The sequence below is a fragment of the Molossus molossus genome, unplaced genomic scaffold (genome assembly GCF_014108415.1).
Source record: "Molossus molossus isolate mMolMol1 unplaced genomic scaffold, mMolMol1.p scaffold_m16_p_6, whole genome shotgun sequence".
Lineage (NCBI taxonomy): Eukaryota > Metazoa > Chordata > Mammalia > Chiroptera > Molossidae > Molossus > Molossus molossus.
In genome coordinates, this window is record NW_023425399.1 from 101,936,572 (window position 1) to 101,955,872 (window position 19,301).

At 39.7% G+C, this 19,301-nt stretch overlaps 1 protein-coding gene across 2 annotated transcripts in view; it reads left to right on the forward strand.

Annotated features, from left to right (window-relative positions):
• Positions 1-19,301, forward strand: part of DCC (DCC netrin 1 receptor) — a 1,071,808-nt gene that overhangs the window by 963,723 nt on the left and 88,784 nt on the right. For both annotated transcript variants that reach the window (XM_036244835.1, XM_036244836.1), the window contains 3 exons: positions 3,049-3,187; positions 7,496-7,603; positions 16,940-17,134. In XM_036244835.1, the coding sequence (XP_036100728.1) occupies positions 3,049-3,187; positions 7,496-7,603; positions 16,940-17,134 (442 nt within the window). The remainder of the gene's footprint in view (positions 1-3,048; positions 3,188-7,495; positions 7,604-16,939; positions 17,135-19,301) is intronic.

The window sequence follows — 19,301 nt, forward strand, 5'->3', positions numbered from 1 at the left end:
TAAAGTAGACACAGTCACTGAGCTTCACAGAGAATGTCTGGACCGTGAGGCCCAAACCCAAACTACCCTCTGTAAGAGGAGGCTGATTTCTCTCGTGGATTGAAGTTAAATAGAAAAAAGATTTTAACTGTTCTTCTCCCCATCCTCTTCCCTGACCCAAACCTCCCACTTACTAACACAGAACCCCCTTCTCACACGTGTGCAGTCTACATCCACACTCTGAGAATAAGGGTTAGAAGAAAGAGTGGGGTGCATTGGATAGCAAGGATAAAAGTAGAACTTATCCGACCCACTAGAGAGACGGAATACATTTAAATGTTACAAACAGTTGTAATAAAATGCTTTGGTTTTGCATTTTTAACTGTTGAAACCACTGTTATAGCTCTCGTGTCATCTCACTCAGCACCACAGCTGTACGAGGTAGGCAGGGCACACACAAGGTAAGGGGATAGTGCACGGGGTCATATGACCCAGGCGCAACAGCTGGCGTCGCTGTGTGCCGTCGTGTCACTTAACGTGCTCAATCTCACTTTTCTCATCTGTATAATTGGGATATTCACACCTACTATAAAAAGAATAAAGAAGGGTCTTCATAGTTAAGTATGTATGTAGTTGTGTTATGAAGACATAAGTAGGTTGTATAACTTGACAACAACTCCGCAGTAAATTGGAACTAGAACTCAGGATGACAGGAGTACCTTTCCACTTCATTGAGTCCCAAATCAAGCTATCATCCAGACGTTCATATTTTCATTGTCCGCAACTCTATAATGATTTTTTTTTTTTTAATCCTCACCCAAGGACATTTTTGCATCTATCCTCAGATAGAGCGGGAGGGAGAGAGGGGGGAAGAGAGAGAGAAAGAAACATAGATGTGAAAGAGACCCATCGACTGGTTGCCACCCACACAACCCCAACCAGGGCTGGGGACAAACTGAAACCGAGGTACGTGCCCTTAGCGGGGACCAAACCCGGGACTCTCTGGTCCGCAGGCCGACACTCCAAACGCTGAGCCAAACTGGCCAGGGCTATATTGATTTTCTTTATCAAATGGAGAAATCGTCTGTAGTTTCTTTTCTACTAAGACGATTAATCACATGTTTTTTGTGAATTTTTATTCCAAATACATTTCTTGACTACTGACTGGTGTTTAGCTGACATAGCGTGGGTATCACGGAAGCATCAACGTTGTACTTGGCGACCTCTGCCCTCAAGATGCGGACGACTCAAAACAGAATTGAATACATGCCTAAAATTTTATAATACCTTAAATAGTGCATGAAATATTATAGCTAACATTTATTTAATTCTTACTCTGGGCAAACACTGTTTCACTTGACTTATTTCACATTTTAAGTATTGCCATGAGGTCAGTGCTATTGCTATCTCTGTTTTATAGATTAAAAAACCGAGGCTCAAATAGGTGGTACCTGGGTATTCTATGCTCACAAAAATAACTGGCCATGATTTACAATAACTTCTAGGCTAATGATGTATGATGAGCAGCAACTTTCCATTAGGTTCCTGAGAAAACTCAGTGAATTCGTGTTATTTATAGAATGCAAGTGTGTCATGTTAGACCACAAATAAGGACAGTATTGTTTAGTGGCCTCTCAGATGTCACTGGTGTCTATGCTCAAAGAGACTAGTTTTATGATATGAAGTCCTTCCTTCCTAGCTGAAACATTTCTCAGGCCCCATCTCTCCCCTTATTTCCATCGCTAAGACTTATAGGCATTCATGGTGATGGGGAAGGAGGCAAGACTGGAAGTTATAGATCAGCATGTCAGACACTAGCTGCCCGTTTTGTGTTTTATTTGATAAGATTTTATCCTCCCGTGTCTACAGAGTATTTTTTCTTTATTTAGGGCACACATTTTTACAGCTATTTTTAGAAAGAGCTTCTGATAGATGTTTATGAGGTCATTGCTTTCATAAGATGGACAGTCACATCATCAAAATGTTATTTGTACAGTCAAGTATTTATATGGTTTTGTAATGAAATGTAGGTTTCCATACCTATAATTTTAAATGATTCAGAGCAAAAAAGATATACCAACTAATAGTAAGGAGGAGATAGGAATAGCACAGGTCAGGAAAGAGAGCACACTGGGTTTTCTAGACATAGATATATAACATACATAATAAATAATACAAGTCAACGTTTAGCTTTGGAAGAAAATCAAGATCTAAATGCCAAACATAAATTGATATTTATGAGACATAAATAATCTTAAATTCATTGCCCTGATTATATGGAAAACATGAATTAACCTGGAAGATTGGCCTTTTTTTCCTTCATTATTATTTTGATCTTGTGAGTAAGCGATACAGATAATTTACTCTCTACTAAAATATCTTCAGCCTATTGTTTAAAAGACAGTAAAAAGCATTCCGAAGACAAACAATATTAACACGAATGTAATGCCTTGGTCTTTGTCCAGGTGGCCATTTCTTCCTGACCAGCTGCTCCAGTGACCACATGACTTTAATGTATTTAATGTGAAGTTTGCACACACAAAAAAAACCCCGTGACACAACGTTCCCAACATCGCCTTTGTCCACTTTCTTTATAATAGCCAAACAGATTCTTGAACCACTACAATTTGTACCATGAAGCCTTTGTGCAAAAATTATAAACAGAACTGTAAAATCTCATTGTACTATCAGTGGAAGGTAATCATGACGATCTCTATAAAATGCATAACATTAAAAACTAAAACAATTTTTGATTATTCTAAATAAATTGAGTTCAATCGGTGCAGGTAACCTTAGAGATGGAATTGTCAGGAGGAAACAGAATTGGGCTCGTCGCCACGGTTACTGCCTCACCTGGGACACTATCAGCCAGCTGCCCCTTTAAAGAGCACAGCGCCTGACAGCAAGCGGTGCAGACCAGTTGACGGGAAGGAAGTAGCCAGGGCTGTGTCCTAGCTGTCGGGACTCCTTTGTGGTTGGCTTCTTTGAGAGTCTTTGTACATGTCTTGATTTACCAAGTTGATCGAGTTCATGTTTTCTTTCCTCTTTGCTTCCTTCCCACTTGTATAGTCAGAAGACACAACATCCCTGAGTTACACGGCAACAGGCCTCAAACCAAACACCATGTACGAGTTCTCGGTGATGGTGACAAAGAGCCGCCGGTCGAGCACGTGGAGCATGACTGCTCACGCCACCACCTACGAGGCAGGTGTGTGAGAAAGGGAGCTGCGGATCGCCACTTGGTGACGCGGTGCCGGGGTCTGCGGAGCGTGGTGCCTTTGATGTCCAGCTTATGCTTTATCTTACAGGAAATAGCTTATACTTTGTAGTTCGTAACACTTTTGTGTCTAAAATTATCCTCCCATTCTAGAAAAAGAGAAAATGAATCCCTAATGGACTAAGTAATCTGGTTTTAATTTGGGCATTAACTCGGGGGATCTGAAAGGAAATCTTCTTTTAATGCATTCATATAAAGGCAGAAAATTATGCATAGACCTGTCTCTGGCCAAAGCATGTGTGTCATTGATCAACAGTCACGGTAGGTGTTTACTTTTTTAAAAAAAGAAATTAGATACAAAATATAACATTGCGTTATAACCGGAGTCTCGTGGATTCTTGTCCTAAGTAAGCTCAGACGTGGGAAGCAGTTTCCGGGTGGTCATGTTCCCTCTTTGGAAATAGGAGAACATAGTGGAAACCTGTATGCAATTTGAAGTAGTTCAAATCTAGGGTAAAAGCAATTCACTGTAAATTTTACCACTCACTTTACTGTGGGTCATAAATGTTGAGTTTATAACCTTAACAGAAATGTAGTGTACTTGGCATTCATAGTTCTCAGGGATCCAACATCTGAAGAATACAGGGTTTAACATGCTTTTTTTTTTTTTTTTTTTTAATCCTTACCCAAGGGAGGAAGAAAGAGAAAGAGAAACACTGATGTGAGACAGAAACATCCATCTGTTGTTGCCTCCCAAATGTGCCCTGACTGGGGATCAAACCCACAACCTTTTGGTGTACAGGATGCTCCAACCAACTGAGCCACACCGGCCAGAGCTTAACCTGCTTTTTGATTGGTTTGTGGTATTGTATCATGCCAATTTTTAAAAAAAATATGACAATAAAACTTCTCTGGGGAAGTTGAATTTCTATTTTTATTAGAATTTGTCCCATGGCATTGCAATTCTAATTTTTATTTTTGGCGACCATGTTAACTCACAGGTTTCACTGTATTTTACATTTTTGTAGATAACTTCTTTCTCTAAGAAGTTTTCTAGATAGTCTAATTGAATGGCAACATCCTCTTCTTCTACTTTACATGTTTACATATTAACTCCTTCTCCCAGAGTTCTGCCCTGAAAGCCAATGCCACACCTTCTTTCGAAGACTAAGACACGCTGGATGAGATGTGTACCATGGGGAGAATAAAGGCTCTGCTCCTTCTTTTTACCTGAAATGAGATGAAGGACTGAAATAAAAACCCCTGAGACATTTGATCTTTCCTGAGGGAAAGAGAGGAGTAGTAATTTCCTCCTACAGCAAGCAAATTCACCCATTTTTCCCTTTCATAAATGCAAAATGCCCACCAACATCTGACTTGATAAATGTACCCTATTGATTTTTCATCAACTGCCTAACCTTGCAGGGACACCAATGGTGAGGCCCATTGCTGACAAAAAAGATATTAACTTTCAGAAATGTGGTTAGCGGGGAGGGTGATTGTCAAAACGGATAATGATCTGGATAGAGGTGTAAATAGCACGTGGATGAGATCTCTGGGTGATGATGAGAAGCAAGAAGTAATTCACAAGTGTCTGCAGGTTTTATCACTGTGAGAAGGAAATGAAGTGAGTGAAATGACTTTAGGGTTTGCTTCCAGTTCTGCAACAACAGAAAGACTGTTGGGGCTGCACTGTTTGGCTCTGGTGCTGAAATTGCTCATGATAAAGTCAAGGGTGGCAGGTGGATCCTTAAAATAAAACATTCATTCCATTTTGCCCAAGTGATGAATACTTCCTTTACTCTAGTTAGCTCAAGTAAAATAAAAATAACTGCAAGGACCCCTGACATAATGGGTCTTGAGAAGAGAAAGAAACCAGAGGTACTCCCAGTCTTTAGAGAGGAAGAACTACTGGACTGCCATTTGGGGTGTTGCCATCACAGTGGTTTGACTCTATGTGGTTTTCTTCTTTGTATTAACATTCTATTTCCCAGAAGAAAGAGTGGGGTGAAGGCCCTGGAGGTCACATGACACAGAGGGGAGCTCCTTCCCAAAGAGAAGGGGGCTTCTCTAAATGAAGGAGGAAGGAATGGCATGTCGGGTGGTCCAAATAATAAATGTCCAATATGATTTCCATGGCGGGACACCTTCTAAATCTCAAATGTGACCTTCCACTCATGCACTTAAAGAAATCCAAGCATGGGAAGGAATGAGAGGCAGACAAACCACAAGGCAGGACTCATCAAGTCAACTGAGATATTAATTATGAATTTCCAATTATGTGCATTTGTAATTGTCAGGTCCTGAGATAGGGACTTGGTAGAAAAAGCAAAGAAAAGAGAGCCTATATCTTTGAGAAAATTATAATATAATAGAAAAGAAAAAAATTTTTTAAACTTGACGTCACATGAGAAATATAATCACAGAATTTTGGACAAGTTGAAATCAGAGCAAATTCATTCAAGTATAAATTCTGTCTGGAGACATAAGAGGAAGATTAATAAAGAAGTATTGTTTAAGCTGTGTCCTGGGTGGGTCATCAGGCACCCATTCCAGAGCCTTCTAAAGGAAGGGAACAGCATGTACAAAAATACACAAGCAGGTATCAGAAAGATGCCAGCAAGAGACTTGCAAATGGTTCAGAGGGACTGGAACACAGTACTTCTGGGACAAGGGAAAGGAGGCTGTAAAACAAAGTAAGGTTTACATCCTGCAGGGCCTGGTATTTATTACTAATTTACATTTAATCCAAAGAGGATGGGTCGTCAATGAAGAATTTCTAAAAGATCTCTTCGGGCAGAACCCATGAGATTGGAGAGGAGCAGAGCAGAGATATTCTGGTTGGTTTAGGAGGGATCATTCGAGTGGTTAGGACCACTTTCTTTTCCAAATATTAAGAAATAGTGTGCATTTCATAAAACATTTCTAAACATTTGAGCTGTGGATTCCAATACCAGAATCTATTCCCCAACATTCACAGCTTTCCAGGTGTGTCCTTTTAGGGTTGTGGTCTCTGTTGGCTGGTCCGTGTTGGCTAAGGGGTGCTTGATCGGTGCAGCTGGCCCTAATGTCATCCATGAAGTCTGGTTTTGCTGGTTTTCTGGGCCTGGAGCTGAAACACAACCGAGGTCTAGATGTTATCTCTAGGTTGACCGAAACTCGCTCTCTGGGGTCATCAGACCGGAGTCTTTGTTCCTAAGATTATTTCATGCTGAACAGAACCTCGTAGTCCTGAGGGTTAATGATTAAGGGAGTGGATGTGCAAGGGAGAAGGAGGGTGAGTCAGGGTGCTGGATGAGGCCAGTTTGAATCAAAAGGGAAGAAAAGAGGAAAGTCGTATTAAAGAAATGTAGTTTCGCCTGGCCGGTGTGGCTCAGTGGTTGAGCGTCGACCCGTGCACCAAGAGGTCCCTGGTTTGATTCCCAGTCAGGGCACATGCCCAGGTTGTGGGCCCGATCCCCAGTGGGGGGCATGCTGGAGGTGGCCAATTGATGTTCTCTCTCATCGATGTTTCTCTCTCTCTCTCCCTTCCCTTCTCTCTCTCAAATCAATGAAGAAAAAACTTTTTTTTTTTAAAGAAATAATGTTTCTATGCAGTTCAATCTACTTAAAATAATTCTTATACCAAAGTGGCTTATTTTGGGGCAACCAATCCCGCTCCCCTTCAACGACATGTGGGAAAAAGCTCTGAGAATGCAGGGCTTCATACCAGGTCATTTTATGCCAGGTTGATAACAAGACCCTCGTACATTCCTTGTCTGCTCTATTTTCAAATATTGCTTTGCCTTTTTGTTTCGAGATAACTGGTATGTTTGCTAAGCAGGATGCTTTGGCCTGTGTTTAAATGTATTCTTAGGGAGGGTCTTTTAAGGAGATACATAACTGGGTGGCATTGCAGTGGTAAATCCTACAGTCACAACAGAATTCTGTCCCTTGGAGCTGTGTAGCCCCTCTCACAGTGTGTGGACACTTGTTTGTTCTGGTACGGTTCTCACATTTTCAGCACGGCACTCACTTGAAAATACCAGTTACAATTTTTTCCTCCGTATTCACACATATTTTCTGCTCTCTAAAGCTACTCTTTCGGAAGTCATTTATCTTCCATGAAAAAGCAGGAGCTTCTGTATTTCTGATTGTTTGCTTATTTAATTCAAATCCTTGAGATAAATTGTAAATGGTCAGATAAGCATGACATACTGCCTGATGGATTCCGAGTGTCAACATCATGATTAGAAGTCCCATAAATGTCTGTTTCTTTCTCATCCGATGACAAGGCCCTGCCTCTGTTCCCTCTCGCAGCCCCGACCTCTGCTCCCAAGGATCTGACAGTCATTACTCGAGAGGGGAAGCCCCGTGCTGTCACAGTGAGCTGGCAGCCCCCCTTGGAAGCCAACGGGAAAGTTACTGGTAAGCATCTCAGCTTTCTTTCGAGCGATGCTCTGCGTGGCCTGTGATTGCCACCTCGAGCGCACTGCCCACGCCTTCTGTGCCTGAGTTTGCTGTCCCAGCATCTCAGTGGACTTCCTGACCCTTCTGATGGTGCTTGGGAATGGGCACACGTGCACACTGGACTGAGTTGCTTCCTGACGGATGTGTGTTTCAATTAGTACAGACCCTTTGTTTTTCATTCTGTGCAGCGTGAGGACAGCCTCCTAATGGAATGCCTCTGAGCATAAACGACTGTAAAGAGCCGGTTGTTTGGCAATTATAAAACACAAAAGACACCTAATGACCGTGGATTTTTGTATGGCACATAGGAAGAAGGAGGTTGGTCTGAATGGGTTTTTAGTTTCTCGCTTAGCTTTTTGCTTCTTACTTAAATCCTAAGGTGCAGAAAACACTTAATATTGACTGACAGAAATTGAACTTAATGAATATTTCACAGTGACAGATTTTATTTTGCCAAATATTGCTAATAACATCAATGCCTAATTAAAGCCTCCATTAGAAGCCTGTGATGTTAATTTAGTATGAAAAATATAATGGAGTTCTATCAGGGATTTTGCATTTAAGTGATCACTTGAGTCTTTAAATAGATGTCTCCATAGCATATAATTATTATGAAAAATATTGTATTACTAAAAATGTGCACATGATAGTCTAATTAACTCAAACCACTGGGTTAGGCACATGTAAGAGTCACTTCTTTTTTTTTCTTTTTTGCATATGAGAAGTGGATAGCACTGTTATAAATTAGCAAAGTAATTCAGTCATTCTGTGATACAGAGACAAGAATGGAAATTATAGTTCAGATGACACTCGTACTTTATGTGAGTTACTTTCTGAATTTTACAAAATGAAAAGGTAATGTGAAAATTCCAAACGCGATGCAAATATAAGTTGAAGACTTGTTTTCTCTAGGAAATTGCTCTGAGTGCAATAGCTAACAGAATTTTCATTTGAGCTGACAAATATGGAAAAGGAAGAGGGATATAAAATCTTCCCCAAATTTTATATGCTCAGTTGTCTCTCTGCCAGGCTTTTTAAAATGGAGGTTGGCTCATTCTCATTTTCTTCTTATTTTCTCCTCAGTTTTATGATCTATTTTCATTGGTTCCAGTTCGGTACTTTTGTAGATTTTGATCAGTTTACATGATGACGATTTTGTTATGTTACAAACTTATTTATAAACATATGGTAAATCAACAGATAATAAGTTTAAGGGAAAAAAAAACACACAGAATAAAACTTTTCTAAATCAAAACTAGTTCTGGTGGAAAAAAATTTTTAATAATAAACTAAGTCCCATACTACCAAATTCTCCACTCTTATTTAAATAAATCTCATCAAATAGTCAATGCAAACAATAGAATGTGCTTTCAACTCTGAAAGGAACCTTTATTTTGCTTTTCAAGAGAAAAAAGTAGGGGGGAAAATGCAAATTAATCTAAGCAAACAATTTCGTGTACCACAATCACAGTGTATGTAGAAGAGACCTTGTCCACTTTATGCAGAGTTGTGTAATGGTTTCCACAACTAAAAATCCATTCTCTAATAATGGTACGGTAAAAGTATGGGGGGCAATACCTGTTACCTTTAAAAGCCTCGCTCATTTATGAAGACCAAGTTCTGATTTTCAACCTGAGGTGTTTTGACTCAACTCAACAGAGAGCAAACACTAGGAACCCACGACACAACTTCCACTCCATACATATTTTGATACTTGCAATCAAATTACTTTTAGAAAACAGGGTGATAGAATATTCAAAGTAGAAGACCATCAGGCGGGAGGCCTGTTTGCTGCGCCCTGCTTCTCCTGAGTCGAAGGAAACCGAGCCCGGGCCACCGTGTCAGGGCAGGTGTGTGCCCACCTGGAGGAATGCGCTCCCTCCCGCCTTCCTTTCTCCTCTTGTCCCAAGTCCCTGCATCTAGACTGCAGGGGACAGGGTGGCGAAGAACTGGGAACCTGAGCTTCCGAGGGAGATGCCTGGGCAAGTTATCCAACCCTCCAGGGTCTTAACTTCTCATCAATAAAATACGGGTAGCAGTAGAACCTCTTTTGTAGAATTGTTGTAATAAAGTGCAGAAGAACTTCCCCGCTGCCCAGGACTGAAACAAATGAGCTATTACCACACCAATTTGAAATCCGCTCTAGGAAGAGGCTTTACTAATGTGCTTTGCATGGAACCCAGATCATCAACTTGTACATACACAAACTTCAAAAAGAGTAAATAAAACAAAAGAGGATGAAGGAGATTACCCAGATAATTCTGGTGCTTAAATTCCTTGATGATCAACGGGTAGCTTCAGAATCTGGACTGACGTTTTCAGAAGAGAGTGGTTCAAAATGAATTAAGCGTTTATTATATACTTGGCATTCTGCTAAACAATTTACTGCTATAAGTGTTATATATTCCAATTACTTCATTTTGAAATGAAGAGATGGGGCCCTTTTCTGGGGTAAATGACTTTTCTAAAGTCTGATAACCACAAAGTAGCAGAACTAGTAGGTGTTCAGTGAAAAGGCCATGTTTACCAAGTGGCCCTCAAATACCTAAGGAGCAAGAGACGAAAGAATGAGTCTGACAAGTCCAGCTTGTCACTGAAGGAGTTTAACAGGGCATCTGGCTACAGAAACCAGGTCCCGGGAGGCTGTGGGATGGTCAGATCTCCGCATCCTTCACCCGGGAGACCACCCTTTTCTAGAGATGGACCCATGCCATAGAAAAGGAATGTGTGGGTGGTCAGGGGAAAATCAAGGGTCAGATACCAGGATGAGCCAAGAGATAAAGTCGAGGGTGGGTTGCCCCAGAGGAAGGATTATTGGAAGTGTCATGATCAGCCAGATGTCTCTGCACACATTCCAGAGTCCACCAAAGGGAATAGGAGGAGGGTCAAAGGTCCGGCCAGGTTCATTCATTCAGACCTTAAGCTGGTTATGTTGCAGGAGAAATCAGTGGGCCAAATTTCTCCGTCACTAGTGGGAGTGAGGTTCTTGGGGTAGCACTGAATAAACATTTTCAGAAGCCCCCACAGGAGAATGAGATGTGGTACAAGACTTCATTTGCATGGAGTTATATCCCTTGGGTCCCAGTTGCCTTAACCCATCCTGAAAGCCACAGCTGTGGGTTCGGCAAAGCTAGAAGCAGGGCCAGTGTCCACAGTTTCTGTTCCGAGGTGCAGTCAGTTCCAGTGTAGTATCCAACATCAGGCTAGTCACACTCTGTAAGTCCACTGTATGGGTCCCACATGGCTCTGAACCACAGGGGCGAATGCAGAGGAGCATGCCCCCCGCAACAGGAGTCCCTACAGAGCAAGAGAGCCAAGTGCCATGGGACCAGAAGAGGGAACTCTCTTTGTTCAGAAGATTGTATATCTCTGACTTTGTGCCCTTGCAGTGGCCACACCTATTCTGGCCACTGACTTGTTCCCAGGTGTGACTGACAGATAAGCATTTTCCCATGTCACTCAGACCTGACTGGGCATGCATCTAAACTGCCTGGGTCCAGTCCCGTCTCCCATCAGTCTGCGGCGAACAGACCTGGAGAGTGTCAACTTGCAGCTTCCTGGCAAAGCTGTATCAATGGCATGCCTATATTATCTAATCTTCCTTTTCTTTTTTTCCTGTTAAATAATAATCAGATTATTTTAATGGTATTAGTTATTAACTTCAAAATGGAGTCTGGTTTTCAGGATAGAGTCAGCTCTGTCCATACGCTAGGATTCAAAACTCAGGTTCATGCTTTAACTATTACATGATGTTTTCTCCAACCTTTTCAGTGATTTTCAATTGATTTATGATTTCATTTATCTGATGAGGGATTGAGCATGGTATTTTCCAAGTGATTTTAATACAGCTGCTTGTGAAACATTGATCTAAACACATGCAGCATCCCCCATTGTTTAAGATCAGAGATCAACATAGATAGAGGGAAGAGCTAGGTCTTCAGAGATGGTTTTCTTATTATTGCTGCCTGATGGTGAATGTTAGATTTGCTTTTTCTATATCTTTGATACTCTACTCCAGTTCCCATTTCTTCAAATTCTCTCCTCACTTTACTTTTGTAAAATCACCTATTTTTCTTCCCACTTCTAGGCTATAGCTCAGTCTTGTTAGAAGACTTTTCTTCCACCCGTTCCTTAAGCGTTGCTTACAGAATGCAGATCTTTTTTAATCTCTTTTTTACAAACATGTCTTTGCAAACATGTCTATGTGATAGCCAGGGCTTCAGTGAATACAAATTGGTGTCTCTTAAATCTGCATATCTATCCAAGGGTTTATGTATATATGTGTAATAGATCCTCATATTGTGTATTTCCATTCGCCTGTCTTACAGGTACTTCATTCTATTCCCCAAACCCCTCTCTCCCCTCCCCTCTCTCTCTTGTCTCTCACTCACCATAACCAGCTAAATAATGCGCTATTCTATGTAATCGGTTTGAAGGCTATGCAGGAGTGTGGACCCAGCTGGGCACTCACACTGAAATAGACTTGTCTGCATGTGTTCACCACCACTTCCAAAGCCTCTGCAGTTCGCCTGGTTGCATAAGTTGGGAATTTAGTCATCTTGACTCCTTCTTCACCTCCTCACCATATAATCATGAAGGAAAAGCAAATGCTTATAGTACAAAGCTGAAAGCCCTCTGAGAACAGGTTTCAGATTTTGTCCAGTGCACTTTCCGTAGTAACGATATTCTTAACACATAATAAGTAAGAAATATTTATTGGGTAGAATAATCATTGAATGGCTATGAAATCTATTGCTTCACTCGAAACCAACATTCAGCTCTTCCAAATATGATACCTGCCTTAAGATTTATTAATATGGAAGGAAGGAAGGAAGGAAGGAAGGAAGGAAGGAAGGAAGGAAGGAAGGAAGGAAGGAAGGAAAGAAAGAAGGAAGGAAGGAAGGAAGGAGGAAAGGAAAGGAAAAGCTGGAGCTTTTACTAAGTAGTTACTATGTAGAAGGAAATTTAATAGAAATAGTCCATATATTAGGTCCTTAAAATGCATTATCTCACAGCAACTTATTTTCCGATGATAGAATTGAGACATAGATGAAGCAAGTTGTTCAGGGTTACAAAGCTAGTCACTATTAGAGCCATGACTTGAGTCGGATATTCCTGAGTCCTTTGTCTGTTACTTTTGACCGCAAAGAAGGACGAAATGGGTCTTTCCTTCATTATGTACCTGTTTGTATGCACAATTATCAGAATCAATTTTTGAAGCTCAAAAGTTCTCACTAGGCTGAGCTCCTTGTTGGTAGGGGTCATCATCTTCCCTGTGCTTTGCAGTCTACCTGGGCCATGGAGGGAGTCAGTAATGAGTGACAAGGAGTATGGAAGAGAGGTAGCACTGAGGATTTGACACTGCTTCTGGAAATACAACTACTATTCATATGAGTAAAGATAACAGATGTATGAGGTTACATTTTATATGTATATGGACAAATATTGTTCCAATGTGAGAGCACTCAGATGGGTTAGCATTCCAAGATCTTACAACCTATGACGGGATAGAATACTTCATTATATGGCCAGCTGTGGTGGGTAAAAGACAAAAATGAAGTAGAAAAGGTAAGAGAAGGCAATGAAGGAAAACAAAGACTTGAACATGGAGAAATGAACATAGAAATACAGAAAGGTAGTGAGAAGCCAATGAATTTGTTCCAACCTATGTGATTATATGGAAATCTATAAGGTTTAATAATGGATTTAATATCCTCCAAACATATCAAAATCACGTATTTAAATGAACTTATATGATTTCTCTAAGGCTAATTTTTAGTTTTGAATGATGTAATGTGTTTTTAGTCCTCATCCCAGTTCTCAAATTTACAAAATAATAATAATAATAATAATATTACCCACCAATATCAAGAAATTGCTCAAATTTATGAAATGGTCAGAACCTGATACTTGCATCTTTGACCTTAATTGATTCTGGAATTGTCATTCTAAATTCTAAATTAAATATTTTTTACATAGAAAAAAGCACAGTGAAGGCAAATATTTTATTCTCAATTTATAATTGAAGAAATTTAAGAAAAAGTGTAGCTGACTGGGATGGAACACAATTCTTCAAACTTTCAGGTTCATCATGCACTTAAAACAGCCCATGAAAATATTCATAATTTCAAAATGTTGTGAATGTAAAACTTATGTGCTTCCTGGCTAATGGATTTCATTCAATACGTGAGTTGCAATGCCTATTATGTGAAGACTATTTTTTTGAAGAATAAAAAAAAAATGTAATATAAAATGTGGCTCCTGAGCTAAAGAAATGTTTTTATTCTCTTGAAGAGATAGAACATGCCCATAATAAAGCTAAAAAAAATAAATAAAGCTGCTACAAATACCAGGGTCTTCTATTCAACAGACACAATTCTTGGGAACAGCAATGAGACTGCTCTGGCTCCAGGAGTATCGGGAGGGTTTGTTGATGTTGATCAGGGGGCTGAGTTATAAATGAATGGATACCCATGAGTCAGAAACAACTGTTTTATTCAAGGATACTTCACAATCCATTTTGAGTTATAGTCTTCCAACTTTAATCTTAACCAGACAGAGGAGTCATACAACCTTTATAAGTTTTGCAGACTGCTTTATCTTGGTCTTTTATCTTTCCCTGAGCTCTCTGTGTCTTACGACATTCAGATCTGCGGCATCAGCATCACAACAAATGCCAAAAATATATGTAAATGTCACATACCAACCAAAGCAGTGTTTCCTGACCTTGCTTAAACACAGCATCTTCTGGGGTGCAGATTACTAAGGTGACGTTTAAACTGTTGTATTATCTAATACAATATCACTACAAACTTAGCACATTAAAGAGCGCATATTGATTATCTCACTGTTTCTGTTGGTCAGGAACCAAGCGCAGCTCAGCTAAGTAGTCTGCACAAGGTCTCTTACACGGCACCAATCAAGGTTTTAACTAGACAGATATCTCGTCTGAAGCTTGACTAGGGATATATTTGCTTCCAATTTCTGTGGTTGTTGGCAGGATTCAGTTTCTTACAGGCTGTTGATCAGAGTCTATCCTCAATTCCTTGCCATATGGTCCTCTCCATCCGGCAGCCAATTCATCAAAGCCAACACAGGAGAGCGTGTACAATCTACCAGCAAGACAGAAGTTATAATCTCATGTAACATAATCATGGAAGTGTTAGCTCTTCACCTTTACTGTATTCTGTTGGTTCAAAGCAAGACTTAGGTCCTGTCTACACTAGACAGAAAGGATTACATATAAGTGTGACTTCCAGGAGATGGGGTCATTGGGAGCCATCAAAGACTCTGTGTGCCACATCTATCAAATCAAAACACCATTTCATGGGATCTGTGTTTTGTAACTTATACCCAGTCACCAGGTAATTCTTTTTTGTTTATCCTCACCTGAGGACACTTTTTCGTTTTTTGTTCAGATAGAGTGGGAGGGAGAGAGAGGAAGAGAGAGAGAGAGAAACATCGACCTGAAAGGGACACATCGAGTGGTTGCCACCTACATGACCCCAGCCAGGGCCAGGGACAAACTGCAACCGAGGTACGTGCCCTTAACAGGAACTGAACCCAGGTCTCTCTGGACCACAGGCCAACACTCTAACCGCTGAGCCAAACCGGCCAGGGTGGTAATTCTTATAATTACCTAACCTTAGTAAAGGTGAAAGCTAAAGCAAGAGAAATGCAGGTTTTTATCACTGATCTGAGTTAAGAGATATGGACTCTGGATCTTGGAGTATGCAACATTGCTTCATCCTACAGAATCACAGGGAAGAAAGATCCAGTTCATTGTCCAAACCCAAGATAATTCTATAGATCATTATGGCATTTAGTGACAAATGATTTAAAAATTATATATATATTTATTTATTTTTACTTAAGTGCATTGCAAAGTCTACAGATTAAAATCCTCACTATAGAGGAAGGTTTCATATGTTGGATGTAGCTTGAACTAGACTTTGGTGGACGGGTAGAATTTGAGTGGAGGGAGGGAAGAATGAGAGGTAGGTGGGGATAAGCATGGCAGGGAGCCCTGACTGCAGTCTCCCGGGGTCAGCGTCTGGGCTTTCATGCAGGTCGTGCGCATGGCTGTTTGGGGAGGAAAGTGCATCCGAGTCGGAGAACCCTGTGACGTAACCACTGAAAGATCTGTGTGAGGATCCCCAGTCCAACAGCACAAGCAGACGCACAAGGAAGGAATAGCTGAATCCAAGAAAGACTGCTATTTTGAAAAACATGATTTACAAAGAACACATCCAATGTATCAGAATAGAAATAGGAACATTTGTGGCCTGTCTGATGTAGCTATCAGGGCGCGATTTTGACAGAATTGGAGGCTGACACTGTCTTCATACAGCAAAGACACCTATGATGAGCTCTTTTACAGGTTTATCTGATTGTGAAATGCAAAGTTATGAATTAGTGCTTTTAAATGAAAGCTAGCATACATATTGGCTAAATATAATGTTAGACTATAAATATTTTATAGGGGTACCTCGATTTATTTGGGTGCATATTAGACTATCACCACTGATTACCCTACTAGTATTCAAGTTAACATCCCCAAACACAGAGGGTAAATGACACTATCAAATGACAGATTGTTAACATTTGAGATAATAACTAGATAACCTACAATTATCCAGAAATACCTTGTCTTTTTTTTTTTTTCTCTAGGTGGGATGGACTGGGGGAAATAGTGTTGGATTTTTAGCAAAACAGTAGAGGACATTATCCCAGCCTTTTTACCCCTATCTAGCGTCATCCTCAGCTTTATCATCTGTGAAAGGAGGTGACAGCACCCCTGTATTATTATTACAATAATCATATGTGATTGTTTATTTTTATAACACTTGAAATATGCATGGCGTTTTATACTTTTCAGTGCATTTTTAGTATTTAAGCATAAGCCAAAATAAACATTACTTATTTTTATTATTGGAATACAGTAAAAATTATACAGACTTGTTATCTATGTTTTGCACTTTTTATCATGCTTCTATATTAGAATAAACCAATAATCAGAATTTATAGGCAGCAGAAACCTCACATTTTAAAATATGACAGATATTTTTCCTTCTAATGGCTTATTCCATTTTTATATTCCATACACTGAAGCAATTATTTATTTAATCCTTGCAATATGAAGAAAAATCATTACTTGCCAAACCCAATACTGCAGTTTATAGATTGTGGATATGTAGTAATCGTTGCAAATCACACCGGGAAACATGGTCGTGGGAAGCAGCGGAGCAGCTGGCTGTCAGCCGACTAACAGAGCTTGGGTTCGTCTCTTCGCAGCTTACATCTTGTTTTATACCTTGGACAAGAACATACCGATTGATGACTGGGTCATGGAAACAATCAGTGGTGATCGGCTTACTCACCAGATTATGGATCTCAACCTGGACACAATGTACTACTTTCGAATCCAGGCACGAAATGCGAAAGGAGTGGGACCCCTCTCGGACCCCATCCTCTTCAGGACTCTGAAAGGTTTGAGTGGTTTTCCGTGATTGCCTTACTCTTCCTACGGGATTGTTACAGAATAGTTCTGGAGTCTCTGTTAGGGATTTCCCTGTCCCGTCTGTTGGCAGCATGACCACAGTGGACAGTCAAGATAAGTTAAAATGCTGATTAAAACGACAATGTGTTGTTACTTCATGCCTGTTAGAATGGCCATCATAAAACAAAACAAAACAAAAAAACAAGATAACAAATGCTGGCCTAAGTGTGGAGAAAAAGGAACCCTGTACATTTTTGGTGGAATTGTAAATTGGTACAGTCACTATGGAAAACAGTATGGAGGTTTCTCAAAAAATTAAAAATAGAACTACTATGTGACCCATTCAGCAATTCCATTTCTGGGAACATATACAGAGGGAATAAAAGCACTATCTAGATATGATATCTGTATCACCATGTTCATAGCAGCATTATTTAAAATAATCAAGACATGGACGCAACCTGAGTGTCCATCATTGGATGAATGGATAAAGAAATTGTGGTATATATGCACAAATACACAATGGAGGATTATTCAGCCATAAGAAATAGGAATTCCTACCATTTGTGAAAATATAAATAGATCTCAAAGGCATTATGCTAAGTGAGACAAGTCAGACAGGGAAAGGCAAATACTTTATGATTTCACTTATATATGGGATCTAAAAACTGACAGACAAGCAAACAAAAAAGAAAAAATACACCACACTCATAGGAAAAGGAGATGAGATTTTTGGTTATGAGAGGCAGGGGTAGGGAAAGGGTGAATGGGAGGAAGGTAGTCGAAAGGTACAAACTTCTAGTTATGAGATAAATAAGTACTAAGTGGGTAATGTACAACATAATGACTACAATTAACATCGCTGTATAATATATAGGAATTTTGTTAAGAGAGTAGATCTTAAGAGTTATCATCACAAGAAAAATTTTTTTTATTGTAGCTCTATGAGATGACTATGTGAACTAAACCATTTTTAAAGTTTTTTATTGTTGACACTATTACAGATGTCCCGCGTTCTGCCCACTTGGTCCACCTGCACCCAGGCCCTGCCTACCCCCATGTCTTCACCACACTGTTGTCTGTGCCCATGGGCTATGATTACATGTTAACTATACCTTTTATGGTAATTGTTTCACCATATATGTGTATCAGACCCTCATGCCATGCACCTTAAACTTATACAGTGTTATATGTCAGTTATTTCTCAACAAAAATAGAAAAAATAGGAAACAAGAAATATTAATTAAAATGTATCTTTTTCAATTCTTTTTTCTTTACTGATGTTAGAGTGAGAGAGATAGAAACATCAGTGAGAGAAGACATCGATTGGCCACCTCCTGCATGTCCCCAACTGGGGATTGGGCCCACAACCTGGGCATGTACCCTGGCTGGGAATCAAACCAGTGACCTTTTGGGTCATGGGTTGATGCTCAACCACTGAGCCACACTAGCCGGCCAATATTTTAATTCTGAAAGCCAGCATGTCATGGAAAGATCTATCATATCACTACATTATCTGCCTTCAGCAGAAGGCAGACCTTTCAACTTGACTTTTTTTTATTTATAATCCTTTTGGAATTTTGTATTGATTTCATGTATGTTGGTTCCATTCAAAATATAATGAAACACTAGCCATCTTTTGTAAGGAAACACAAGTTTAAAAAGCATTGATTATGTGAATGGCATATTCTTGCCAACTTTAAATATTTTCTTTCAGGAACTATTGTCCTTATATATTAAAGAATATTTTGATATGGCAAGATAGAAAACCTCAAACAAATGAATGTGTTTATTTTAATGACCCAGGTCAGCAACAACAGCAAAAAAATAAATTGCAGAGTGATTGGAAGGAAATCCACATGCTTGCAAGAATAAAAATCAGCACTCAATTTTAGGATAGTTATATGTTTATGCAAAAAAATACTGAAGCCCAGGAATAATAACTACATCAACACAATCTTCATATGCATTTTTTTCAAAGCAGAGGATGATTTTTCTGGAGGACAGATGGTTTCAAGGGCCTCTATTACTCAGCAAGTGAAAATAATTCAAACTGCATAGCTGATATTCAAAGATAGATTTTTAATGGGTGATGTATCTTGTTCTAGGAAAGGATACTTGGCTCTTAAATCTGGGACCACATATGTTTCTATATCT